Source organism: Nanorana parkeri, unplaced genomic scaffold, assembly GCF_000935625.1.
Source record: "Nanorana parkeri isolate BGI_ZX_2015 unplaced genomic scaffold, ASM93562v1 scaffold235, whole genome shotgun sequence".
NCBI classification, from domain to species: domain Eukaryota; kingdom Metazoa; phylum Chordata; class Amphibia; order Anura; family Dicroglossidae; genus Nanorana; species Nanorana parkeri.
In genome coordinates this window covers 1283903-1310175 of record NW_017306503.1, presented here as the reverse complement: position 1 = coordinate 1310175, position 26273 = coordinate 1283903, and the positions used below count along the sequence as shown (strand labels likewise).

General features: G+C 39.0%; 1 protein-coding gene across 1 annotated transcript in view; it reads right to left on the bottom strand.

Moving 5' to 3' along the window:
• Nucleotides 1–26273, bottom strand: part of LOC108786943 (utrophin-like) — a 583766-nt gene that overhangs the window by 67568 nt on the left and 489925 nt on the right. The window contains exon 62 of the mRNA XM_018556366.1: nt 1672–1733. Coding sequence (XP_018411868.1) covers nt 1672–1733 — 62 coding nt within the window. The remainder of the gene's footprint in view (nt 1–1671; nt 1734–26273) is intronic.

Here is a 26273-nt window from a genome sequence, read left to right as displayed (position 1 = left end):
TGTGAGGGGAGTTTAAAAGTGCCAGTTTCATGTAAAACTAAATATAAGCATTATTTATTTTTTGCAAAATTGACTCTACAAACCAGTACAAAGAACTGTAAATATCATACAAGTAGAGGTTACAGGCAATAAATAATTGTGCACACTGTAAGGGTATTTGTCATAATGTGACACACACACAAGTAAGAGCTTGTGTGTAAATAAATGTTGTGTGTAATTAACGATAAAGTAACGTTGTTGAAAAAACATTCTAGAACAAGCAATCAAATATGTAAAGTCTAATATAACTTCAAACAATTTATATGCAATCAATTAATATGCCATTATAATTTTCTCCAGCAAGAAATCATCAAACATGAATAACTGTGCATGACAATCACATACTGCATATACATTTCTGCCAGCAATTATACATCAGCAAATAAATGTTTCAAATTAAATTTAGACCTGCCTACATTTACATTTAGTTTGAAAGTCTAGAAGCATAAAAAGTAAATTTTTGTATTCATGAAGTGTTCACATATTTAAAATACTACTAACAAAACTATCTGCAACCTATGCATATAGTAAAGTGGACCTTGCACCAAAATGCAAGGCCCACTTAGTACTGTAGATTACCACCAACCTTATGTAAAAAAATACACAAATTAGGAGGAAAGTTTAAAATATATTTAACTTATGCTTGTGGCTTCTGTCCATAGCCCCTACATAAGGGCGAGATCACGACCTTTCTGGCAGGATCCAGGGATGGCTGATGGTCTCAGATCTCACAGGAAGACACACAAACCCTACAAAAGGGCATCTTCTCTCGAGATTTGTGACTCTCAGCATTCTCTGTATCTTCAGGAAGGCCTCTGACATTACTCTAACCTAGGAGCTATAGCCAGAAGCCAAGATGTAAACAAGTATATTTTTTACTTTCCTCTAAATCTGTTTGTTTTTTAAGGTGACATTTTTACATGGGGGGAGGGGGGGCGTGGTAATCAGACCTTGCATTTTTATGGAAGGTATGCTTTAAAGGGTTATTAAGCCCTCAGCGTGTTTTTTTCATATATCTACATATAGCAAGCAGTAGATATTTGCAAAAACTTTTTTTTTAAAACCCTTTTCAAACAGGTTTAAACTTACCAGTGTCTTCGCCGCGCGCTCCCGTCCGAACATCTGAAGAATCTCGGGCAGCCGCAAAGGATCTTGGAGCGGGTGCAAGCGCAGGAGAGACACAAGGTAAGTCTATGGAGCAGCGTGCACCTGCACAGACTCCGTGGGATGTCAGAGAAGAGGACAGAGGAGTCAGCGCTGGATCGGAGACCTGCACCAGAGCTGGAGGGACATCTGAAAGCTACACTAAAGAAGATGATCGGATTAAGAGGCAGGATTTAAGGTAAGTCCTTAAACTAACATGGGGGGGGGGGGAAATTAGCCTTTAATGTCACTTCAACTTCCAATAATCCACTGCAACTTGTGAGCTCCTGCTCATTCATAATCCAATCATTGTTAATACAGGAGTACTTGAATCACAAGACAGACTAAATAGAACCACATATACTGTAGTTTTCCAGGTAAATCGGTTCACAATTACATATTATATGTATGCAATTAGCTGTCTGGTTAGAGTTAAAAAGAAAAAGAAGCTAGAAATACTTTTATATAACATTTTTAAGATTCACTTACCAAGAGATTGGAAGAGCTCGGCCATTTTGGGGTGATCCCAGCATGTAGTCTGAGTTTGATGACTGCAAATGAAGCAAATATAATTACAGTAATTAATGCTTGCATTTATGTGGACCACTGCCATATATAAATATCTATGAAGCTATTTTTACTTCTGTTTAATAGTTTTATATGCAAGTAACTATAAGGGCTTGCGTCAAATGCAGGGTGCTTTCAGGAGCATTCAGGCTGCATTTGAGATCAGTTTAATAATACTTAGGAGCATTCAGAGTCCATTGACAGGTGCATTTGAACTGCATTTGATCTTGTTCAAAGCTGCTTCAATCTGCTTCAAGCTGTTTTTGCATTTTCATTAACTTGTATTTGGAGAAAAGCAGATCTGCCATGAACAATGCCGAGCACACAAACCCTACATTTCTTACATAATGGTGCAACTATTAACATAGGACACCATACAATTGCTTTGGGTCCCAGCAGCACAGAGCAAATGGAAAAAGTTGGGTGTTTAATGAGTTTGCAATCGGCAATCTTACTTTGCAAATACTCTTGATTACAATGAACTCATATATTGCAGTCAGCACCTCCCATTTTTATTCTAGTGTTAAGGTGGTCTCATACCAGGCTAAATTCAGTATTACCTGCAGTATTACCAGATGAGGATGATGTCATATAGGGTATCACCATGTGGTGATAAGAGGGGCTTCTGACCCTTACTTTGCAAAGTGAATGTCCGATGAGTTTAATGAATAAGATGAAGCTGTGTCAATTATCCGACGATTTACAGCCAAAACTTTTTTTTTCATTTCCCTTCCACACGATTACGCTTTCACAGTTTCACTTCATTTACAAAGCCAGATGAACATTTCTGGCGACTTTAGTAGAACTCCTATGTACTATAGTAACTAGTCAGATTCCAGCTTACAATTTTCCAATGCAAAACTGAAACAAGACTCCACCTGGTACTAGAGGCGAGGGCGCACTTTTATTTTCCTCACCTTTCATGCAATACTTTCTCAGAGTTTGACAGAAATGTTTACCAACCTAATATATAAGTCATAACTAGTTAAAAAAGAAGCTGGCTTTTCGACGAAGAAATTCTAAAAGTTAAAATCAATTTTGCAACAGATAATGAAAGAAAAACGATGTTGACATTAATTAATTACGTCCGTGTCTGATCCACTGCAAATAAATTATTAAACACCTGCCTGAGTGAAGATACATTTTGTCTCTTCTAATCTAATTTGCTATTAATATACCACATGATGGTCATTTCCTCAAAAAAGCGCAGTTAAAGGCAAACAGTAGTGCCCATTTGTTATGCACGTTTTAGATTTTCTCGAATAGCTTAGCTGCTATAAGCCGTTTGTCAGTCCCATAAACAAACCATGGCACGGGAGAGTAGATCTCAGTAGGATTGGTTGCAAATATCTTTTTTCCTGTCCACACTGTCTGATCTCTCATTACCTCTTGCTGTGCCAGTATAAACCCTTTTCTGTCTCTTCACCACTTTGTTCTCTTGCCAACGTAATGACTGCCTTCCATGCTTTAAGCAATGGCCTAATCTTTTTTACCTCATTATCATTCTGTTCTCCCTTCTTGCCATCATTCTCTGACTGCCTGGAAGGCATCAACAGTAGCAAGCCATATGCTCTCCTTGAACATTACTGCACACCTTACTATCCCCAAAACTCCAATTGTTTTTTGTACAAATAGAGCTACACAATAATATTACTATATCTGTATTACTGTACATATTACTGTAGTTAACATTATGTAAAATCAAACATGTAACATGCATAAAAAGAATTTAGCTCATGATATAAATGTTCAATCTAGTTAAGGAAAAACTTTAGGCAGATATATAGAAGAAATAAAATAACTTATTATTTAATTTACTTTTATATAAGTCAGGAAATACTTTTTAAGTTGATGGGTGCAAGGGGTGCTGCATTGGTAGGCCTACAGGTAGGAGATAGTTCAGGATGAGTGTTACCAGTGTAATGATATGCTCCACAAAGTACACATGAGGTGGGGCAGTCCCATCCAGGCTGATAAATGTAGGCTCTGAACAGTTTGCTTAACCCCCAAATGTTATGCAACCATATTCCAAATCAGTGGTGGGTGGATGTGTGTTACTTACATATCTTCTTCCAGGTAATATAGTATTTATATATACATTTCAGTTGTGTATTTATCTGAGGGTGCTGCTAAAAAGCAACATATTGTTTTTAAAATGAGAAGCTGTGAAAATCACTGAATAGTAGCAAAAGTCTGTCTATTCCAGAACCGGCAAGGTTGGATGGCAGGTACTGTCTTGTAAGCAGGGAAATTGAGGTGTTGGCAGATGTGGTGGTGACAGTAAGAGGGGAATGTAGGTCAGACAGAATGATGAAAGCAAGGGGCATGCAGGCACGGTTGTAGCTGAGGGAGGGGACAGCTTTTAGGTGGAGTGATGAAAGCAGACAAATTGGTGAAAACTGGAGGGGGGTGTTAGCAGAGTGCACTTCCAGATGACGCCAAGATGACTCGTGGTCTGCAGCAGGGAGTGGTAAGTATGTCAGCAGTGCAGGTGGCAGCTGAGAGGGGGATCATGTTTGGCAGTGATGACCACAGGGGAGGAAGATGTGAACGTTCTCTGCTGCTGGTGGTGCTGGAAACAGAAACAGGTACAATGTTACCTACCTACCACCTCCATTTTCATCCTCCATTACTATCAGAACCCTAACAATGTGCATGCCCAGCAGAAGTGCCATCATCTTGAAATCCAAAAGTATTACGTTTTTTTTTTCCTTTTAAGCTAAACATTTTATTTAAACTACAACACCACTGTTTATCTTTACCCTCCTGAACTATTTAACATTCTATATTATTACTTTGATCATACAATCTCTATTTATCATGCAATCTCATTTACACTGCCACGCATATACGCGCGTGTACGTGCGTATTGTACCATATGCAAATAAATGGCTCCATACACACAGCCGCGTATGGAGCCGTATATTTGCGTAGCATATATATGCGCAAAAACAGAATGGAACAGATGCGTCCGGGCAGCGTATTTCTGCGTATTTACGCACGTATACGCGCGTACAGCACATTAAAAATTCCATTACGAGTGATGCATTCTGGGATTGCATATAGTGCACGCATATACGCTCGTATATACGCGCATAGAGGCTTATATACGCAATATACAATTTTGCTTGCGTTGTGTGTGAATGAGGCCTAAATCAGGATGAGACTAAGCGGGAAAGTAAGACTCAGTTTTACTTCCTGTATTTCTCTTTTACAATACCTAAAGTATAACCAATTAACCCACAATCAGATGTCCTCATTATTTATGTGGTACACAAGGATTAGAATGTTCACTTAGCACTGAGAAGCTGTGCCCACTTCGAATAGCAGGTCATGTTCAGGAAAAAAAATCCATTGATGGAAAAAGCTGGTTATTCAGTATATGCAGGTAGGAATTTGATCCAATTGTTTGGGCACTTAACGTTGTTGAACCTAGACCTGATCAACTGAAGCCACCCCTATAGTTCTTACCTATTTGCTTAGCTAAATCCAGGTGGTGACTTTTTTTGTGTGCCTAGGCAGTGTATTTTATTCTGTATGAAGACTTACCAATACCAGAGTTCATTTCTTAAATTTGTTTTATTTACCACCAAAGTGAACAATAATATACGCCAACACGATCAATTTATAATTAATTATATCCCTGAGTTAATAGCTCTTGCATTATAAAACCAAATTCTTAGAATACATACTAAGAGTGAAAAGTAGAGAGTTTATCAGTGTAAAATGCTACACCAAGCACACTGAGTAGAGCAGAAATCAACAGCTCCTTTGAAGTGCTGAAAGCACCGGGAAACAATATATATTCTTCAGTTTACTGCTACTTGCTGTCTAATGCTTTGATATTTCTGAATGTATTTGTCTCCTAAAATTACTGACACATACCACTTTAATGGCTGAATGAGGCCTAGTTATATATAGAAAATGGTCGTAGTTGCCATTAATGCCAGGAGAAATTCCATTCATGTGGTTTTTACTTTTTACTTCAAACTTGAAAGTTCTTTGAGGTATTACCGCAAATGTCCATTAATTTTTCAAAATGGCTTTAATCTAAAGTCTAGTCACTGGAATAGCTCTTAGGAAATGTTCTAGGCATACTTAATATTCAATTTTATGCAAATCAGGAGGATAGACAAATAGCTGTTTGGAATAAAAAAGGAATAAAGTTTAAGTGGCTTAGTAAAAGTGCTAAGATTCAAATTTGGTCTATCTATCTATCTATCTATCTATCTATCTATCTATCTATCTATCTATCTATCTATCTATCCATCTATTGATCAATCTATCCATCTATTGATCAATCTATCCATATCATATTTATTGTACATGCTTGTACCTGTTGCTGAGCCTGTTGCCTAAACAGAGTGATATGAGTTACATTGATACAACTTAAAGGGTATGTAAATCCTGACAGTAACCTTCTCCTATTTGGTCTCTTTTGTTTTGAATGCACTGCATCTGGTTCACACAGGATGCAGTGCATTCCGGCCCGATTCTAGCCAGAACGCACTGCCTCGCATTGCGGCCGGCTCACTTTTTTGTGGGGCAGGAGGGGGTGTGGCAGGCCATTGAAGTGAATGGCACCGTAGCCATGCCCTCCGGCCACAATGCAATCGGCCGCACGGGATTGCATTGTAATCCCGTATTCACATTTTAGGCCTGAAAATTACTTAAAACCCACAAACATTATATATTTTCTGAAAGCCAAGACCCTATAGAATAAAATGGTGGCAGTTGCAAATTTTTAGTGTAACTCCTTATCAAATCCCAACATTTAGTGAAAAATGCACTTAAATGCCCCAAAAACACAATACAATGCCCATTTTTAAAATAAAATATAAAAGATGAGGCTACAATGAGTAAATAGATACCCAACATGCCCAGGTAAAGAATTGTGTACGCTCGTGAAACTGCAACCAAATCCAGTACCCCAAAAAGTCCATAGACGATGCTTTAAAATCACCCACAGGTCATCAGTTTAGACATACACATAAATATTGGCCCTAGAATTATTGCTCTCCCTCAGGCATGCACGGCGATACCCAACGTGTAACACGATTGTCGATTTCATACGTAAGCGCACCCGACGCGTGTTTGGTGAAAACGTGCGTGCTCGCGGGGGGCAGGGGACTTTAAAACATGTTTTATTATTTTTACATATATTTTATTTAATATTAATTTTAAAAACTGTTTCTTTTAACTTTTACAAGCCCCTCATGTGATAGCATTGTGGTGGTGACATGTCCTCTTTAAGGTGATAGTGGGGGTCCAAAAGACTCCTAGTATCACCGTTACACTTGAAATAAGCCCAGCACTGACAGCTATGGGACCGGAAGTGATGTAATCTGCATCGCTCCTGGCCCCATAGTACAGGGAGGAGATCGATGAACAGAGGTATGCCGATTTCCTCCCTAGCTTCCCCCCGAAACCAGAGAAGCCGCTCCCAGGCCTGTAGGAGGGGCAGCGAAGCCTGGGAGACACGGCAGGGGTGTCAGGCGGGGAGGGGCCCCGTTTACCGGCCCGTAGAAACAATCTGGCGGCAGCTGAGCCACCAGAATCGCTTCCACTGTAAAGCTGACAGTCGGCTTTATAAGTTTAAACAGAGTCCCGGCGGCTTTCATTGTATGTCACTGGTCCGATGCCAGTGACATACAATGTATGTCACTGGTCATCAAGGGGTTAAGCTGCAAGGTGCTCAGAGCAGATATGCTTAAAACCAACTATTCAAAAAAATGAAAAATATTCAGTTCATTTTATTTTTTTGCAGGATGTAAGGTTCAAGCTTCTAAAAATAGACCATCATTCACTGACTATGACGCCATGCCCAATCAATATAGATGGAGACGGATGTGCAGAAAAGATCCCCTCATCTTAAAAGAAGATGTTTTCATTTCATTATCATTCATGGCGGGTTTTCAAACATTTTGCACTACAGCTCCAAAGATCCGTTTGTCAAGTCTTTAACTGAAATCAATTTAGAGCTTTATTAAAGTCTAAAATTACCATAATTTATGGTAAGAGGAAAATTGCATTTTAGTACTCACAGTAAAATAATTTTCTTGGAATTCATTGAGAGACACAGGATTCTAAGACACCTGGGTTATACTGCCTGCAGAAGGATTTGGGGCTGGTACAACCCCTACCACTCTAAGCATAGCTCAGTTTTGTAACAAAGCAGTACTGAGCGCAAAGATCATAAATACAGAGGGGTGTCCCTCCATGAATTCCAAGAAAGGATTTAACAGTGAGTATGTGAATCCAACTTTCCTTTTTGCATTTATTGAGGGACACAGGGTTAAAGGGTTGTTCACACCATGTCCAGACCAGAAAGTTTTTTGTTCGCACCTGAAATGTATTCCTATGGTATTTCTGGGCTCTGATGCATGCATTATTTTCTCTGGTCTGGAACACACCAAAACGCATATAAATACATCAAAACCGCACTGGACTGCACTTGGCAGCCCATTTTAAGCTAAAAAAAAGCATCAAAACGCACTGCACTGTGTTTGCAGATATGGGGTGAACAAGCCCTCAGAGACAATTGGGATGTCCAAAAGCCGTCCAACTGAGGGGTAGGCAACACAGCAAACAAAATGCTAACACTCCCACTATAAACAGCAGAAAACTGGGAACTGCCTGCAGTTCAAAGAGCCACCAGAAGGACTTTTAGTCTGAAGCTGGCATCAGATGAGGGCAGAAGGACTTTTAGTCTGAAGCTGGAATCAGATGAGGCCTGAACAGCAACCTAGTAAAAATTAGAAAACAAGTAAACAGAAGACGCAGTGGCAGCCTTGAAAGTTTGGGGAACTGTTGCTTGATGGCAAAAAGCCCAAAAGACACTCACATTGCTAGTAGAGTATGCCTTGAAAGGAAAGGATGGCACCCAATACTTAAGACCATAAGCTTGAATGATGATTTGTCTGAGCTATCAAGAAATGGCTCCACCAATGGAACAAGGGGCACTACACTGATCATCAATGCAACAAGGGCACTACATTTACCATCGATGTAACAAGAGATACTATACTGGCCATCAGTGTAGGAAGGAGCGCAGCACTGACCACAGATGTAACAAATGGCACTACACTGACAATCAATGTAATGGGGCACAGACACTGACCATCAATTTATGGATGGCAAAGATACTGAGCATCAATGTGAGGGGACCACCAATGTATAGGGGCACAGACACTGACCACTGGTATTTTTTCCTCTCATTAACTGCCAACACAAGGCATTTTTTCTTCCCAATTACCAACACTGGTCTTTATTTTCCTCCCACTGACCCCCAACACTGGGCATTTTTTTCCTCGCAAACCACTAATGCCAGACATTTTCCCGCCTCCTGACCATCAATGCCAGGCATATTCTTCTCCTGCTGACCACCAAAGCCGGCCTTTTTTTCCTCACATGGACCAGACACTGTCCATCATTTTTCTTTGCTAACCAGCAATATAAGGGACACTATGACACACACTGCTGACAACTACACTCTACTGTATGTTGTAAATCAAAGTGTTTACAGCTATACAATGCATACTTCTGAACAAAGTATTAATTGTATCAGCAGTTGCTAAGTAGTTTCCTACTATTTTATTGAAGTTCTTCTTTAAGGCAGGCTTTAAGGCAGCTCTTTGAGGGTACGTTCACACCAGATGCAGTGCGTTCCGGGCCGATTCTGGCCAGAACGCCTGCATCGCATTGCGGCCGGCTCACTTTTTTGTGGGGCAGGAGGGAGCGTGGCAGGCCATTGAAGTGAATGGCACCGTAGCCACGCCCTCCAGCCGCAATGCGCTCGTCCGCACGGGATCGCAAGGCACATTGTGCCTGCGGTCCAGTGCGATCAAAATGCTGCAAGCAGAATCGGGCCGGAATGCACTGCATCTGGTGTGAACGTACCCTGATGCACAGTTTAACCACACCTGCTACATATGCCATGCTTCACCTTTCCAGGGGCTGAAGATAGGGTTATGTCTAGGAGACTTTTGCTTGTTGATTACTGTGGTATATGTGTGTTGTCAATACAGTGGGTAGGCTCAGGTTTTATTTAACCATAAAGAGACCAGTTTAGAGATGAGATTTTGAGTTAAAGGAGAACTATGTGGTTAAGGCTTTTCCCCATAGTTCTCCTTAGGGTAACGGGAGGACACAAATTAGCGTCCTCCCGTCACCCTAGGCTCAGTATACCGCCAGCTTAGCTCGCGGTATACTGAGACACCGCAGTATACCGCGTGGTGAGTGAAAAGCACTTACCTCATAGTTCTCCTTTAAGGAAAAGTGAGATAAGACGCTGGACACTGCCAAAAAAAAACACCTAAGGCATGCTGGGATTGGGAAAGGTTATACCAGGCTGGTCACTGTTTTTTTGTTTCTCAGTGTCAAAATTCCCCCGTAGCCAGACGTATAACCCAATTGTCTCGGAATCTTGTGTTTCTCAATAAAAAAGAAAGAAAAAGAGAAATTAGGTTTTTTAATTAATTAAGCGAGCCTATCTTTTTGTTTGCTAGCAAAAAAAAACTGATGCAGACAGAAAATTGTCAGCTCAGATATTATGTAAATACAATCAGTCATTCATGGCAGTAGCTGAAAATGGTGCAATTATGTAGGTTTTAGAAAAATACACATAACCCTAATCGGGCTTCAAATTAAAACTGCAATCAATAAATATAGGCTCATAGGAAACAAAAATACGGATGCATATAAATGATAATGCATTATAATTTAAATTAACCTTTGAAACATTTTAACTTAAGCAAAATGAAAGGAGAACGTTTCAGTGCTGGCACTGTCATATTCTTCTGAAGCACAAATCCAGGCAAAAAGTGAAATCAATCAGTGAGCTGCTAACGCTATCCAGAAAATGCTGCAAATGTGCTGAATGAATCCTCTGCAATAAAAATCCAAAGAGTTCCTGTCATATGGTGCGTGTGCGCTTCCTAAGTCTGTGCTGTGTAATTTTTTGCTCTCTGCTTGATGTATTACCAAACAGATTCAAACATCAAAGGACGGACTGAATCTGTTTGGTGGTTTTGATGATACAGCTTTGCTGATCTTAACAATGACACTTTGATACAGCAGGCTTTCTGTATGTGAGTGTAAAGAAAGAGCCTATGGGGGTGATTTACTAACCTAAACACACACACCAGGTGTGTGTGATTTTCACACAGCAAAACGTATTTATCAACCAAAAAGTCTCTAAAAGCATATTTCCACTAATGCCATATATGGAAAAATCATGCACATGATGCATATATAATGCTGCTTCACAGTTTAGACAAAAATGGTTAGCTCATGCATTTACATTCCTGCATTCATCAACGCAAGCAACATAACATAGAGCTAATTTACACCACATTACCTTGCAATTCATTGCAGGACTTTCCACAACACACCTGCTGGGTGTGTACACACTACAAAGGTGTTTCGATTCCTCCCATAGATCATGCTGGGAGGGAACACACTACAGAGGTGTATACACGTTCGTGGTGTGTTTAAAAGGTTAGTAAATCAACCCCTATGCCTCTCCTGCACTGCAAACAGTTAGGCAGTAAAAGCTGCACAAGTCTAAACAAAATCGACACTAATCCAAAGGGGTACTAGACTCTGAGGCCCTTTACAGTTTTACTGAGATAAAGTTGCCTATGGGTTAATAGATATGGAACAAGTACAGGTGAGGCACTGGATTCATATAATCAGAAGATCAGTCAGAACCGATAAAGCACAATGGCTCTCGTGAGGTCGCTCTCAACAAAAAATGGGATGTCCCACATACAAGATAATGTAAATTGAAGATATACGCACCTATACAATCCAATAAGAGCACCAAACAAAACAGACTGAAAGTCCAAAAACATTTAATAATGGAATGGGTTTCTAAACGACAGGAAAGAAGAGTGAACACATTTTAGAGATTTACAGTCCTCCCCCTTTTTTAGCGCTTAAATATCATGGGCAGTATTATGGACTCAAAACTGTAACAAATCATCATCAAGAATTAATTACTTGCTATGTAAGCCAGCATCAGTGAATTAGCAAAAGTCTTGTTTGGTGCTCTTAATGGACTGTACATATGGGTTCATAGAGGCTGTTTTATTTATCACATATGGATCAACACAAATCCCAATCTGTGTTCATTAGGTACAAATCTGTAGATAAAGGAGTCAAGAAACATCACAAACGCTTAATAAGTAATTTGTTTACATCACTAATTAACACAACTTGGGGAAATATGACCTGTCAGTATTTAGAGGGCAATACTATGTATGGGAATGAACAAAAGGCTTTAGGACTATATGTCTGGCTAGAGACTGCTGTGATAGGAGATATACAGGCTACTATAGCGTGAAACTGTTATGCTATCTTGGACATGATTGCAGATACCACTTTGTCATACATGGAGAGACATTCCACGTTTCAATAGGATCGTACATTGAACAGACTTTTGTGAGCCCTAACATGGAAGGTCTTTTGACTTGGAAAGAAAGTCATGTTGGCCATATATGCAGCTATATTTTATCTGATGGTCTACATAAAGTAGGCAACATGTGATGGAACGTTTATCCTTTTGTCTCATACATGATAGACCCCACTTGGCAGATGCTTTCTGGAGGTATGGCTGCAGCGGTTCCTATGAGAGTACTTTGCAAGCAATAATCGACGCAGGATGCGCTTTGGCAGATATGAATATAAACATGACTGCCATGTGTAACCAATGAAAACAAACTTGATGACTTCATAATCACATGGTAAAATTAAATCAATTAAGTGTGGAATGTAAACAAAATGCTAACAGAAGTGAAAACTGAAGGATTTGAGTGTCAGTGAACTTTTTGTTTCAAACATCCATCCAATCATCATCTGGAAGTATTACTAGTGCGTATAATAGCAATTGAATGGCCCAATATGCTGGAGATCTTCTGGGAAATAGGGGTGCAAGCATAATTTTATTGACATGTTTGTAATACCATGGTTTTTTTAAATTATGCTACTTTGAAAATAAAATACTGTGTTTAGATAATTTGTGGTTTATGATACAGATGGGGGTTTCTTTTTTATATGGTTTAAAGTGAGAGGAGTTTATTGAGTGTAAAATCTGGACTTTTTTTTTTTTTGCTCACTGTATCTTACTGAGGACTCCTTACTTCAGGATCCTCCTTAAGGGCCTATTCACACAACGTCCGTTTTCCGTGCTGACCTGATCCGTACGCTCCTGCACTAAAAATGCACCCCAATGTATCCCTATGAGTTTTATGGGCTCCAGTTCTAACGTGCGCAGTCCGTTCAGGTTACGGCAGAAAAAATACTGCATGTCACATTTTGTCCGGTCAGGAAACGGTCCGGAAACGCAAAACGCCTCAAAAACGCACTGCAGCTAACATACTGACAGCCCCACTCGAACGCATCAAAAACCCGGCAAAAACACATAACACCGCTTCTGCAGATCCGCACCTGATCCGGACCTGAAAATCATGTGAACAGGCCCTCATACAGAATTGTTACTTCAGCATTTATTATTACTTTCTCACTCATTTAAAAAAAGTTGAATTGATCATTTAATTTTGTTGACCTTTAATCAAATACACTTAAAGATACTTATTTAGTAGTATACAAAAATGCAAGCTATAATGGGTTGAAACAATTTTCTACAAGTTCATTCAAACATAATGTTTTACTCACCATTAAATCAAGGTAGTTTAATCAGCAAAAACTACAGACCAAATCAACATGCTGTTAAGCTTGTAGTATATTTGTATTAGTTTTGTTAGCTTGCAACTTGCAGTCTTCAATAAGCAGGTAAATTTGTGAGTGCTTATTACATTTTTTATGTTTAATAGTACATACATGGTATATTTCAATCATTATGATTTTGCAAGGGTAGGGTTTTGGTTCCGTATTTAACATAAATAACTAACACTCATTATCATTACCAATAAAATAAAATAAAAAAAATCAGGTATGGTAACATTTTTATACAGATTTGCCATTTTTGAGTAACTAAACTTTTTGTCTGCAAACTTATTTGAACTCTTGTCTTGTAGCTGAAGAAAATGAGTATAAAGCACATTAATCTCGTAACATTTTTTTATTGGATGTTGTCAATTGTCTTAGTGGAAGTATATGCCTATTTAATAATTTTGTATGTGTTCTATGTTTGAAAATCCTTTCCTAATATACATCTGAATGGATGCACTCATTAGAGAACAGTCATTTCAGATGGAATACTGCTGTGCTAATTGTAAGCAGGTTTCTCATATGAAGATCAGGTTCTGGATCTAAGTGAGCAACTCACAACACAGAGAAACAAAGACAACTTGGAGAGCTTGTTGCTCACTGGGCAGGTACTGAATGAGGCCAGTAAGGTAGTTGGAAGAGATAGACAAGTATAGGATGCAGAAGTAGGTAGCTGGGTTACAGTCAATAGAATGGGTAGGATGGAAGAGTTTCAAGGAGGCTAGCCCTGAACTGACACACACTAATAAAAATATGCCTTATTGGCTAATTTTGGGAATGTAAGTTCTGATGCTGCAGTGGTGCATCAGGATATGTCCCCTATCAACCAGGGGGATACATATGACATGCAATGACAACGGGAATAGAAGTGCAAGATAATTTGACTTACTAGCTTACGTATTACCAAATTCAAGTTCACATAAAGCCGACTAAACAGCAATAGTTGAATAACAAATATTTTTACAGATGATATTCATTGGTATTCATTGTAAACTGGCTGGTCACTATATTGCTAACATTCATTAAAAGATTCAATAGCCCTGCCATAAATAAATACTCACCATATAATACAGGTCCATGTAGTAAAAACTCTTACTCCTGCTCCAAATATACAAAACTGTTGAAAGCAATGTGGATTTTAATTGTTCCATTATAGTTTCTTTGGTATACTATTCTACTTTATCTTCCTCATTAGCGAGCCATATGTTATGTGGTATAAACAATGCAATTATTATTCCAAAGAGGTATTACACTGACACATTTGTTTTATAACATTACTGTATGAAGCTTCAGAGCAATGTTTTTATTTCAGTGTTTTGTGAGTGAAATTCTAGGCATCATAAGTCAGGCTACACAACAAAAAAAGATGCCATATGTTTTAGAAAGAGCTACAATAAATACAATTGAGAGGCCCGTAGAGCCAATTAGTATATTACTGCCAATCATCTGATTTACTAAAACATGAAGTGCAGTAAAGTGATCCTGAGCCAGATTTGTTAAATAGCAAAGAAAGCTGATATATCCCATCACAAGTAGGGGGGAAAAAAAAACAGTTCACTTTACAGGTTCACTTCGACGGGCTTTCCATTCTAGTAATATGGTCAAAGATCACTTTCCCTCTCTTTACTGCACTTTAATTAACCAGACCCCACAAAGTATCTATTTTTAGTGCAGAGTCATTAAAATGTATGGTATTCCAGAAGTTGTAGATCAACTTAGGAGAATCACAGCAAAAATAAGGTCTGGGCAGATAAAGGTGAAGAAGACGGATACATCTGGGCAGACTAGTAAACTTGTGTCCTATAGGTGCTGAGGTCCAGTATGTTATTATTGCAAATCACAATGGATGATGGTTTTGCACAATCTATTGCAATTTTCTATGTACTGGGGCCATCCAAGCAATTGTGATTTGTTTACCTAGCAATATAAGGGCCCACTTTAAGGTAGTCACATTTTTTCTTCAGGACTTTCCTGAGATTTAGTAATTTATCTTCAAAAACCACATAATTTCCAAACTTATGCTTCTTCAGTAGAAAGCAATTATACTCAACACCAACTGGTGATGTGAGCAGCAAGCAGAGTGTCAAGAGCACTCAGTTTTCTGCATTTCTTTTTCCAATCTTCCTTTTTCAAGTCTCAGTCAAAGCCACTTCCAGAGCCTGTTGACCTGAATACTTGATATTGTTCCCTTATTCTATCTGTCCACCAGACACTCATGGGATAAATCACCAAACACCTTCTGTTCTTACTTAGGAATTCACAAGTGAGAGATCTATGTGCTTGAATTTCCAGGTCCCCAAGCATGTTGTGGCCATTAAAAGTCTACTCCCTGTTGGACTTTTCATTTCTTTTATAATATAGAAATGCCTCAGGAGAAATGAGACTCAAAAGTGGGGGAGCAAATAAATACAATCGCTGCTGGTTTCCTCAAGGGATAAAATAAAAATAAGCTGGTTGGTCGTTTAATTCCAAAATGTGTGTGAATAATATAAATATCTGAAGGCACTCACTAAAACACGGCACCTTCTTTAAGGGAAACCTTTTATTAGCGAAACATGGAGGCCGCCAGTTGCCTGGCTGCCAAGCTGATCCTCTTGATTCAGTGCATTAATTAACTGACCTGGAACTAATATGTAGCTATGCACTTCTAACTTGATATGTAAATGTGGTACAGGCAGTGATTTAGAAAGTACTAAAGCTAGTGAAAGTAAAAAAAGCCAGGCATTTGGTGTTTTCCGAAGGAGGTCATTAATAGCAGCTTCCATACTCCCCTCAAAACAGATTTGGTGCTAAATGCTGGGAAAATGGTGCGTGATACAGAATTGCAAGCATGAAATATTACAAGCAAAATAAAAGCCTTTCATACAAGCAGGTACTGTATTACTGACAGAACAATCAAAACTACCATATTAAAATAAAATTATTTTTTTCATGAAGATTTAATCTTTCAGTTAACTCAAAAGAACTTTCATAAATAACATGCCTCTATGCAATTTCTTTCAAGTGCTAGTTCAAAGTGTCATCTTTCTCTTTAATCAAAATGTTCTCCTTTTTATACGTTGAGGAGTTGAATTACGAACAGTATGTAAAATTCTGAGGGGCCAATTCAAGTTTTAAAAAAATCTTTCAATGCTTTTTCATTTCATGTTTACTAAGATATGTGTGTGTGTGTAAGCATTTGTGTGTTGGAGTCTATGCTTGCAGGCGTTAATTAAAAAAATAAAAGTAAGGAAACATTTCAGGTACCTAAACTGTTGAGTGGACATTCCATTCCAACTGATATCTCAGCTTTAGACAGATGTTCCTAGGTTGAAATGGCCAGCAAACTTTTAGATTTCGCAGGTACTCTGGCAGTAAGATTTCTGCACTTGTTCTAAGGTCCTAACACAACTGTTTTTGCCATAATGAATTATCCTTTTCATTACAAAGGATACATCTCAGGTATTCACACTGCCCCTGCTGCAGCAAGAAGAGTACTACAACATGGCTGTGGGTGGCACAGCTGCAGCCCCTAAAAGATAAATAAATAGGCAGCAGGTGATACAGCCCACTAGAGACCATGCCTTACTGAAATGTTACATTGGTTGATGCTTTGAAGAGCAACTCCAGACAAATATGAGAAAAAGCCATCCTTTACTTTATTTCAGTATTCCTTTAAAATAAGTTAATCATTTTCATCTAGTGTAATTAATCAAATCTCACTGTGTGTTAAGTTGGCACAGGCCCTCTTTATTTGTAGACTTATCAAACAAAAATATACATTATTTACACATTATTTGCTAGCAGATACAACAGTCTTTGTATATGTTTTTCATCTGCGTAACTGTTTTGAGCTGGAGTTGCCCTTTAAGGGAAGGCTCCATGGAGGCTCGCTTTTCAGAGGGTGGTGGAGCAGCGGCTGCCCAACATTCAGGAAGCTATAGTGCTGCCTCCTGAATGCAGATGTTTTTTTTTTCTTTTTTTGTTAATCACAGTGGGTATTTTCTATTGCAATACTGTGCCGTCCCATTAATTGCAATAGTCACGCTTGACAAGCGCTGCCACCACCTGTCAAATGCAATTTCCTGTATATTGTTTGCCCTGACCCAAATCATTGCGCCCGTGGTATTGTATACAGCAGCATGGACATTGCAGCCGGTTACTGGGGGGTGGTAAAACTGCAGATCAACTGCCTGGTTTTACCACCCCTTATGTAGAGTTGAAACAGACAGCAGAGTGACAGATAGATGAGCTGCTTCTCCTTTTACTTTCCAGTCAGAGGATGGGGATAGTGTGGAGACTTGTAAGTGAAAGTGAAACTGTAGCAGAGGCCAGGCAGGACTGTACTGTGTGGCAGAGCTATACAAAAATAAAGACTGGATGGGCAGAAATCAAAATCCTTTGGCAGATAAAGCAGCTCTCATATCTTGTATCTGTGTTTTTAGCTGTTTACCCACAGCTTCAACTTATGGTCTATTTTTCTTGCCATGATTATTTGCTATCATATTTGAAGGCCCCAATAATATATGAACTACATCAAGCAACATTTTGTTTTATGATTTATTTTTCTGAAAACGTCAATTTCATAAACTACATTTTTTCCAAGATCATTTAGTTTAGATTTTGTTAACAGTGTGTTGCCAGCCTTGCAGCAGGAGATTTCATCCTGATAGTTTCAAATGCTTTAGCAAGTACTGATTTATATTCATAAAAGCGACAGCTTGCAAAACTTGTATTTTTCTTCTTGAATGTTCTGTATATTCAAAGTATCATTTTTGTTACTTTTAGGTTAAAATATGCATTGCAAATATCTCATGTGGTCCAGTTTAATTGCTTCAAGTTCATTAATTCTAAAACACCAACATCCTGCTACTTTCCTGTGTGCCTCCAGCTCATCATTAAAAGGACATCTGCATTACTCTTTTTCATCTTAGAAAAACACCCTGTCTGAAGTCAATGCAAGAGTGCCACGCATGATTAACACTGTCCCGCTCCGGAGTATCTATTAATATAAATGCTGCCCGGTAGACTACAATTTTTACATCAGCTTATTTGATACTTTTGTACAGTGCTAAATTTCTGTGCTAGCTACCAGAACTGCTGTTTCTGAAAGTCTGCTATGAGCACATCAATGTATATAGAGTCTAATAAGAGTGCCAAACAAACGTTTAAGAGTCCAACGTTTTAATAATTACAAAGGATAGGTGCAGTAAGGTTTGCTGTATTAGTTACCCTGGCATAACCTGCCCCTTTTTAAACCATTCCAAGCAGAAAACCGCAGATCTATTTGGTATTTGCTTCCCCTTTTGAAGGGGGAGTTTGTGTGGCCACCGAAATGCATTGGCTGTTTTTCTGCTGTGAATCAATTTTATTATTAAAAACTTTGGACCAGGGAAGTCCATTTAATGAGACAGCCTGAGACTGTTACCTCAGGTGGCATCTCTTTGGGTCACACAAGAGGTAGGTAGGTTTGTGCTGGATAAAGTTTGTGCCGCCTCCTTTCTGGTCAAAGCGTCCCAGGTTGATAAGAGCCAGGAGGTGAGATGTTTAAGGGCCCCCACCCAGCTCTTAGCAATCTGGTACACTCTGGCCGACATCACTGGTTGCCAGGAGCTGGAGTTAGCAATCTGATGCACCTACAACCTTTAGGCCTTGTTCACACCAAGCAAGAGCAGATCCAGACCAGAGCAGGTGCAGATCGGATCAAAACTGCGTCCAATGTATTCCTATGGTATTTTGACCTCCAGTTCACATCGCCTGTGATGCCTGTCACTTTCAAATATTTCCTAGATTCCCTAGATGCTTTGCATCTCTTTCCCTTCTGCTTGATTTTAATGAAATCTCAATTTCTCAAGACTACATATCCCATCATGCATTGCTTTCAGTAAGCAATTACAATGTTATATTGTTTAGACGTTGATGTTGTGTCAGTGCATTGGGGAAGTACATCCTATGGGTATCTTCAATAAGAACGTTTATAAACTTCTAGATCTTTATGGTTATTAGGAGTGCGATAGAACATATGGAAATTCAGAATATTTGAAATACATACTTATTTTTCGTTTTTGACCACAGCTACGCTTTATTTTTCCATTCTTTCCTAACCTTTACATTTTTTTTTCTTAATTGGAGTATTTGTCTTGGCATATTGGTAGTGCTCTGTGTATCAGTACTAATTGGAACAAACGAAGGGAGTGGATCTATGGAAAGCTTGGTATGAAACTTAAACTCTGGTTTATGCCAGTAAAAGAAAGTACTATGTACACTACTTGACCAGTTTCATCTATAAACTGCTTTTGCTACAGCTCAAAACCAGCAGTGGGCAAGTATAAAACATTCCTTTGTATATGTTGTTTGATCCACCTTATATCCCTGTGTAACTGTTGCAACTGCCTGTTCAATTTCGCAAGCCCTGACCTTGTAAATATATAAAATATACAGCAGATTCTTTTATAAAAAAGAAGCTGCTGGATTAGCACTAGAAATATATCTGGATTTGCAAGTAACATGCTTGATAAATCTCGCTTATGGTACTTCCTCACAACAATTCTGGGTGCACAGTGGGAAAAAGGGAATATAAGAATGTCTTGCATGTTTACCTATTATTTTTATTTGAGGAATGAAATCCGTGATTACTAGTTTTGTGAGAAAGTAATTATATGTGACTGCCTTCTCTTTTAACACGGTAATGCTCTAATTCACAGAAATTATATTACAGCATATTTTAAGTAATTTGTTCAACACATCCCAAGCTAGCAGTAAAAATGTAATTTCCTTTAGGGATTCCTTTTGCTCCCATGCCTCTCCATTCAGCAACCAGGGAGCAAAATAAAAGCCTTGTGTAAGCTATGGGCAGCCGCTGATTGGCTATGTGACAGGGTTGGGCCAAAGTCCTATACTGGACATTTCCTTTGACTCCTGGCAGTAAATGGTGTGGCAGGGGAGCAAAGGAAAGCTTAGTATATGCTGCTGGGGATGAAGGTGGAATAAAGCAAATATATTGCTTTGCCTCAATGGGAAATGGGGTCCTTTATCACAACTCTGCAAGGCCTACAAGCATTGTAGAAGATATGGTTTCAATATTTTCCCCCAACAAGAATGAAAGTGTGTATAAGCCCCAACATTGTACTTCTCTTGCTTGGTCTTTTTATGTCTGTTAAATATACAATTACAAACATTTTGTTATATTTGTTTAACAAGTTCAAGACAATACCTGTTGATTCTGCCAAAAAATATTTGAAGCTGATAACATCCTGTGCTCTCTGCTTCTGCTGACTATTATCAGTTAGCATTGCTACAAGCTATATGTGGATTACATAACATGGCTATCTGTGGACCACATAGATCTGTGGACTACATAACACCTCCACCTATATTGTGGAGGTACTGTATGTTTCTCCATAGTACAGTAAGTGTGTGTTGCAACCCAAGGAAAAAGTATGTTACTGGCAGGATCACCAGGAAAAAAACCCAGCAAACAAATAGGAGAACACTGATGTAGTCACCATTTTTAAAATAGTTTTCTTGGCTGCAGATGCGTTATGTAGTTTAAAACAACACAAATTAAAGATAGGTGTCTCTATACCTAAGTTTGATCTGCGCTATGGAACCAGAGTTAGCTGAAGATGAAGGGAGAAGGAATGATTTAAATTTTTCCTTAAACTATTTTTAAAAGAACCCCATTTTTTCGGATTGGTTGTAAGTAGTTATATTTAAACATCCTCTGCCTTAGTGCTTTCCTTATATTACAGGATATTATTACAGGACAACAAATGTGCACTGCGGAGACGGTAATTAAATTTGGGTCAAGGACAAAGTACTAGACTAACAGAAACAAATGACATAATGGCGCCAGACCTTACCAAGGGAAATAGCTAAAGATTTGCCTGCAGGATTTGAAATGTTTATCCAAGTAAAGGACATATCTATGATTTCACCTGCACGTCCTTCATTTTGTTTCAGTAGGAAGATGTGACTATATATTTCCCAAATATTATGCTTCTTAAGGTTCAGGAAAGTAGTTGTTTGTCTTTGGGTCCCAACCAAATATACAATGGCAGCAGAAAAAATATGTTTTTTCCATTAACAATAATAAGCCTGAGAACAGAGTGTTACTTCCACAGGTATATACTACATGTCACAATATGTCAATGTACCTACCCTGTTTGCTAATTTCCTTTACAAAGTTGGTCCAGGTTATTTATTTAGCCACATGGGAACTTTTATTGTTTCTGGAAACTTGAAGTTGTTCAAGGCTTCCTTATAAACCTTCATAATGCAAACCAGATATGTCCTACCAGTACATATTTACTGATCTGTTATGGGATTTATGTGGATCCTATATCTGCAAAAATAACAGGGAAATGAGAACTTATCTAAATCATTGTGTAGCCTGCCCCCATTAGTGTTCGTTCCCTCCTACTAGCCAGTGAGGATGTCCATCATGCTCCAGGCAATAAGGAGATGGGAGTAGCAGGGAGGGACAGATTACACATCTGCCACATCCACAGAGAAGAGACTTGAGTGGCTCTTTCCCTACAGTACCTCGTTTTTAAGGTTAGTGGGCACTTTCCAGAAAAAATAACTGTGCATGCAAGCACCATGTAATAAAGCTCTCAGAGTGTAGCTATTAAGTAGGATCAGTGAAAGGCAAAAAGTGTGTCCATTAAAATACAATCATTTAGTTGACCAAGGAAACAAAAAAGATAGAAAGCTGAATGTAAGAAAGGTAGGGAACCCTTCTGTGTTACTCTACAAAGGCACCTGAAGGAGGAATTCTCTTTTATTTACAATGGAAAATCCCATTAAAGCAATCCTGTACTGAAAAAAAATATGTAGGCTGCCTCTCCTTCAGAAAATGCTACTTATTAGGCTGTTATCTTGGTCCAATGGCTTTCATACCTCCAAAATAACTGGCTTAGACCAAGATCAGGAAGCCCAACGTATTTATGACTTTACTAATCGCATGCTTGTTCTAGATTAATGCATCAGAGAGCAGGGGAGCCAGAGAAAGGCAGACAACTTGCATTTTCAAAAGAAATGACCAAAGACAGCCTACTTATTTTCTGATCAACATATTTCTTTCAAAGTAAACTTTTCCTGCGTGAAACATGAAGGCTGCCTGTGCTGAATAATGCTATATGCCTGTCTAATTCTCATCGTATGTGATGGAGGAAACGGGTATTCAATCCATCTGGCATTTAAATACTTTTGGCAGCTGAGAAGCAGTGTCACAGAGGCATTTCAAGGCATGGGCTGCCAGAAAGGTAAGTAGATTGCCAGAAAGGTTAGACCATTGCAAGGGAAAGAAGCCACCCTAAGGGCCGGTTCACACCACAAAGTCTGCGTTCCAGAGTGGTCAGCCTCTGGAATGCATTGGAACGCAAGAAGGCCAGCATTCAGGGGCGGGGGTGGCCGTGGCGGTGCATTGAAGTCAATGGCACCACAGCCACGCCCCCCACCCACAGTTCGATTGCCCGCACCCGGAATGCAGGCACCCTAGTGCATGCGTTCCAGTCCAGTGCGATCTGCAAAAATACGGCAATCACTATTTTTGCAGATCGCACTGCGGGCGGGGGGCGTGGCTGCAGTGCCATTGACTTCAATGCTCCCTCCCGCCCCTAAATGCAGGGAGCTGGGAACAGGATATCAGGGGCAGTGCTCAGGGGACCAGCTGATTCTACAGGAAACTAAAACTTTTAAATATCAAGGAGCAGCATCCATTGCAATTAAGTATTAAGCATTTGAAACTGCTTAAAGACCTTTTGACTTTAATAGGATTTTAAGCTACTGCTTCCCAATTAGCACCAGTATTTTCTGCCTGTTGTGCAGACTTGGCTACCTATCAGGTCTGCAGGAGACACCTGTGGACCTCATAGGCAGTATAATAACAAACTAAAGATTTCTGTGTATCAGGCTGACAATGTTGCTGCTAATTGTGAGGAAGTGGCTTAACATTGTCAGCCTGCAAGTCTTGTTACTTGTAGGATCTCCAGATAAGAAACTTTGAAACAGATTTACAAAAACATTATTTGCTTAGGAAATCTGTATACAGTGAGGCATGATGCCGAACAAACAAATTTAGGGTTTGCATACAATTTAAACTAATGCAGCTACCACATCTATGGACTGGTAAACTACAATAAATTGGCGACCCCCTCCTGCAATATACTAAATTTTTCAGGTTTAGATATACCAAACTAATAATAGTTATTAGTGTTACGGTAAGTAACTAGGAAGTGCACTAACCTTTACCTGGGGAAGGTACTATGCATGACTTAAAAGATTAGACTGAAGCAGGGACCCAGTTTTGAGTTTAACGGAAAAAAACCCAGATATATAATATTCCTAATCTTCTAACCAAAAAGCATAATGCTTTACAAAAAATGCTGGTGCAGTTTCTCCTTTTAATCCAAAATCTGCCGAACACAGGCACGTTACTGTACTGTGACACTGTGCACCTCCTCTCTAAAACCTGAGCATGTTCTTTCTACACATATCTTACATAGCTGAGATTCATATCAAATAATAACATTGCCTTTAACAAGGTCAAATGAAATTCAGTCAGTGGTTTGCAAAGGACAAAAAAAGCCATCAAACTTAAAGATGGTTTATGTTGGCGAGTTTATGTTCTCTATGTAACTACAGCCATAGTAGACTGTATGTTGCTAAGTGACCAGACAAGAATAGCACCTGGAAAATATAATTGTGCATATAGCTCAGGTACCTTTAAAAGACTGGTATCAAAGCACCTGTATACTTCAATGTTTATGGTTTTAGAATGGCACAGATTACAATACTGAGATTGTCTTCAAAGTAAACCGAAATATCAGATTTTGGCCGAGTCCTGCTGACTCCAAAATCCTAGCAGTGTTCCCCTCGGCAGCAGTGTTCCCCTCGGCATTTGTCAAAGGACCTGGCCTAAAAATTCTTGGCTGAACAGGCAATGCAGCCAATAAACTGCAGTCACTTTTCAGGTATTCTGACAGCGGAAACACTGCTGTCAGTATACAATAGCCCGATATGGAGAGAATTCCACCCATCCATGCTGTCTGGGAGGGGGCATCAAGCATTGTATGGCCAGCTTTATTATGCTGAGCTACTGGCTTTAAATCTATTTTAGTCACAAACCTGAAACAATTGGGAAAACTTCAACTCATTACAACAAAAGAGAATTTTGAGATTACAGAAGAGGTCCAGGAAAATGTTTTAGTAACCCTTGCAGTGAGGCTACTCCGCACTGCAAGGGTGAAGTGCTCATTTTTGTCTAAGCTCAAAAATAACAAGGTTGTCACAGTGCTCCCTCCAGCCTCTCTCCTCCTACGCCGCAGCATTGGAATGTTTGTCAGCGTCCTCATTACACAGTGTATAGAACATGATGATTTACGGAACCTTAGAGCACTGCAGAGAAAAGGGGGAGAAGGCTGGAAGGACCTGTCTAAGAACAAGCACAGTACAGCTTTTTTTTTTAACCTAGACAAAAATGATCAGTTAATCTTTGCAGTGCTGGGGTAGCACCATTGCAAGGGTTAATACAAATGTTTCCTGGATTCATTCTTTAAAGACTCTAAAGAAGTATTATAAATGATTCCATACCCATGTAAAAATACATAGGACATACCAAAAGACAATAGAACAACCGTATAAAAATATTACATCATTATGGCAGGAAAAACATCAATTAAGTCATTACATACATTTTGCACACTTGTAATTTTAACAGAGCTATATCCTGGGGTATTCAAAGGGTAAAAAAAAAGTTGAAAGATAAGAAATTACATAGAGAAAATCTAACTAGATATTGGGGATGTTCAGATACCAGTATCTGTATTGGTGCTGATACCTGGCATTTTCAGGAGAACTACCTGAATTCTCCTAGTGAGTGTGTATCCTTTAAAACAAAAGGATGAAAAGCACGGTTGCCCTTTAATTATTTGCTATGGGACACTTTCACTTACAGCTATACCTGGAAAGAATCCTTTGCCAAAGTTTACAATAAACTGTCCACACTATAACTCTTCATAGGGCCACCTGAGGTGATTAAATTAGTCAATGTAGGTATGCAGGCCTTGCGATTCTAAAATTAATCACTTGAGGATCTGTTGGGAGGCCCTTAGCCTAAAGGCACCAAAAGAAAGAAGATGTTGGTCCTCTGATCTTGATTTTGACAGCTTTGGACAAGATTGTCAGGTTGTCTATAAAATATCAGCAACAAATGTGTGTGTGATTGTTTGAGGGGAAAAAAAAGATTTTGTAATATCTTCAACCTGAGTTAAGTCTATGACAAGCTTAACAAGCTAGCAAAAAAGCTATCCAAAATAAGAAATTTTACTTTGAATTATGTTTTCCAGCTTTTCTGTCATGTCACTCACTGTTAGATCTTGCAAATGCAATTTCACTGTGAAGGGCCCACGCCTACATAGACATTTGTGATACATTCTAGGACTATTCATACATTACATGGTTCCTGCTACAGACTCTCAATCTAGCAGCAGTTAGCCTCCTTATCACATCTGAATTGTCAGATGAGAACTCATAAATATGTCAGAAAATTCAAAGCCCCAACCCCTTTTCTGAGATGTTATGGTTGGCATTGTCTTGCCATAACATACATATATACATACATACATAAGTAGGAACTGACTTTCCTAATTGCTGATAGAAGAAAGGATAGTTCATACATCTGATCAAATATGTTTGAATCAGTATTAAACTAATTTAGTTATCTTTAAAGAATAATTCTGGGCAGATCAAAAATTAACCCTTGCAGTGGGGCTACCCTAGGACACTGAGTAAAAAAGATATACTCACTTGAG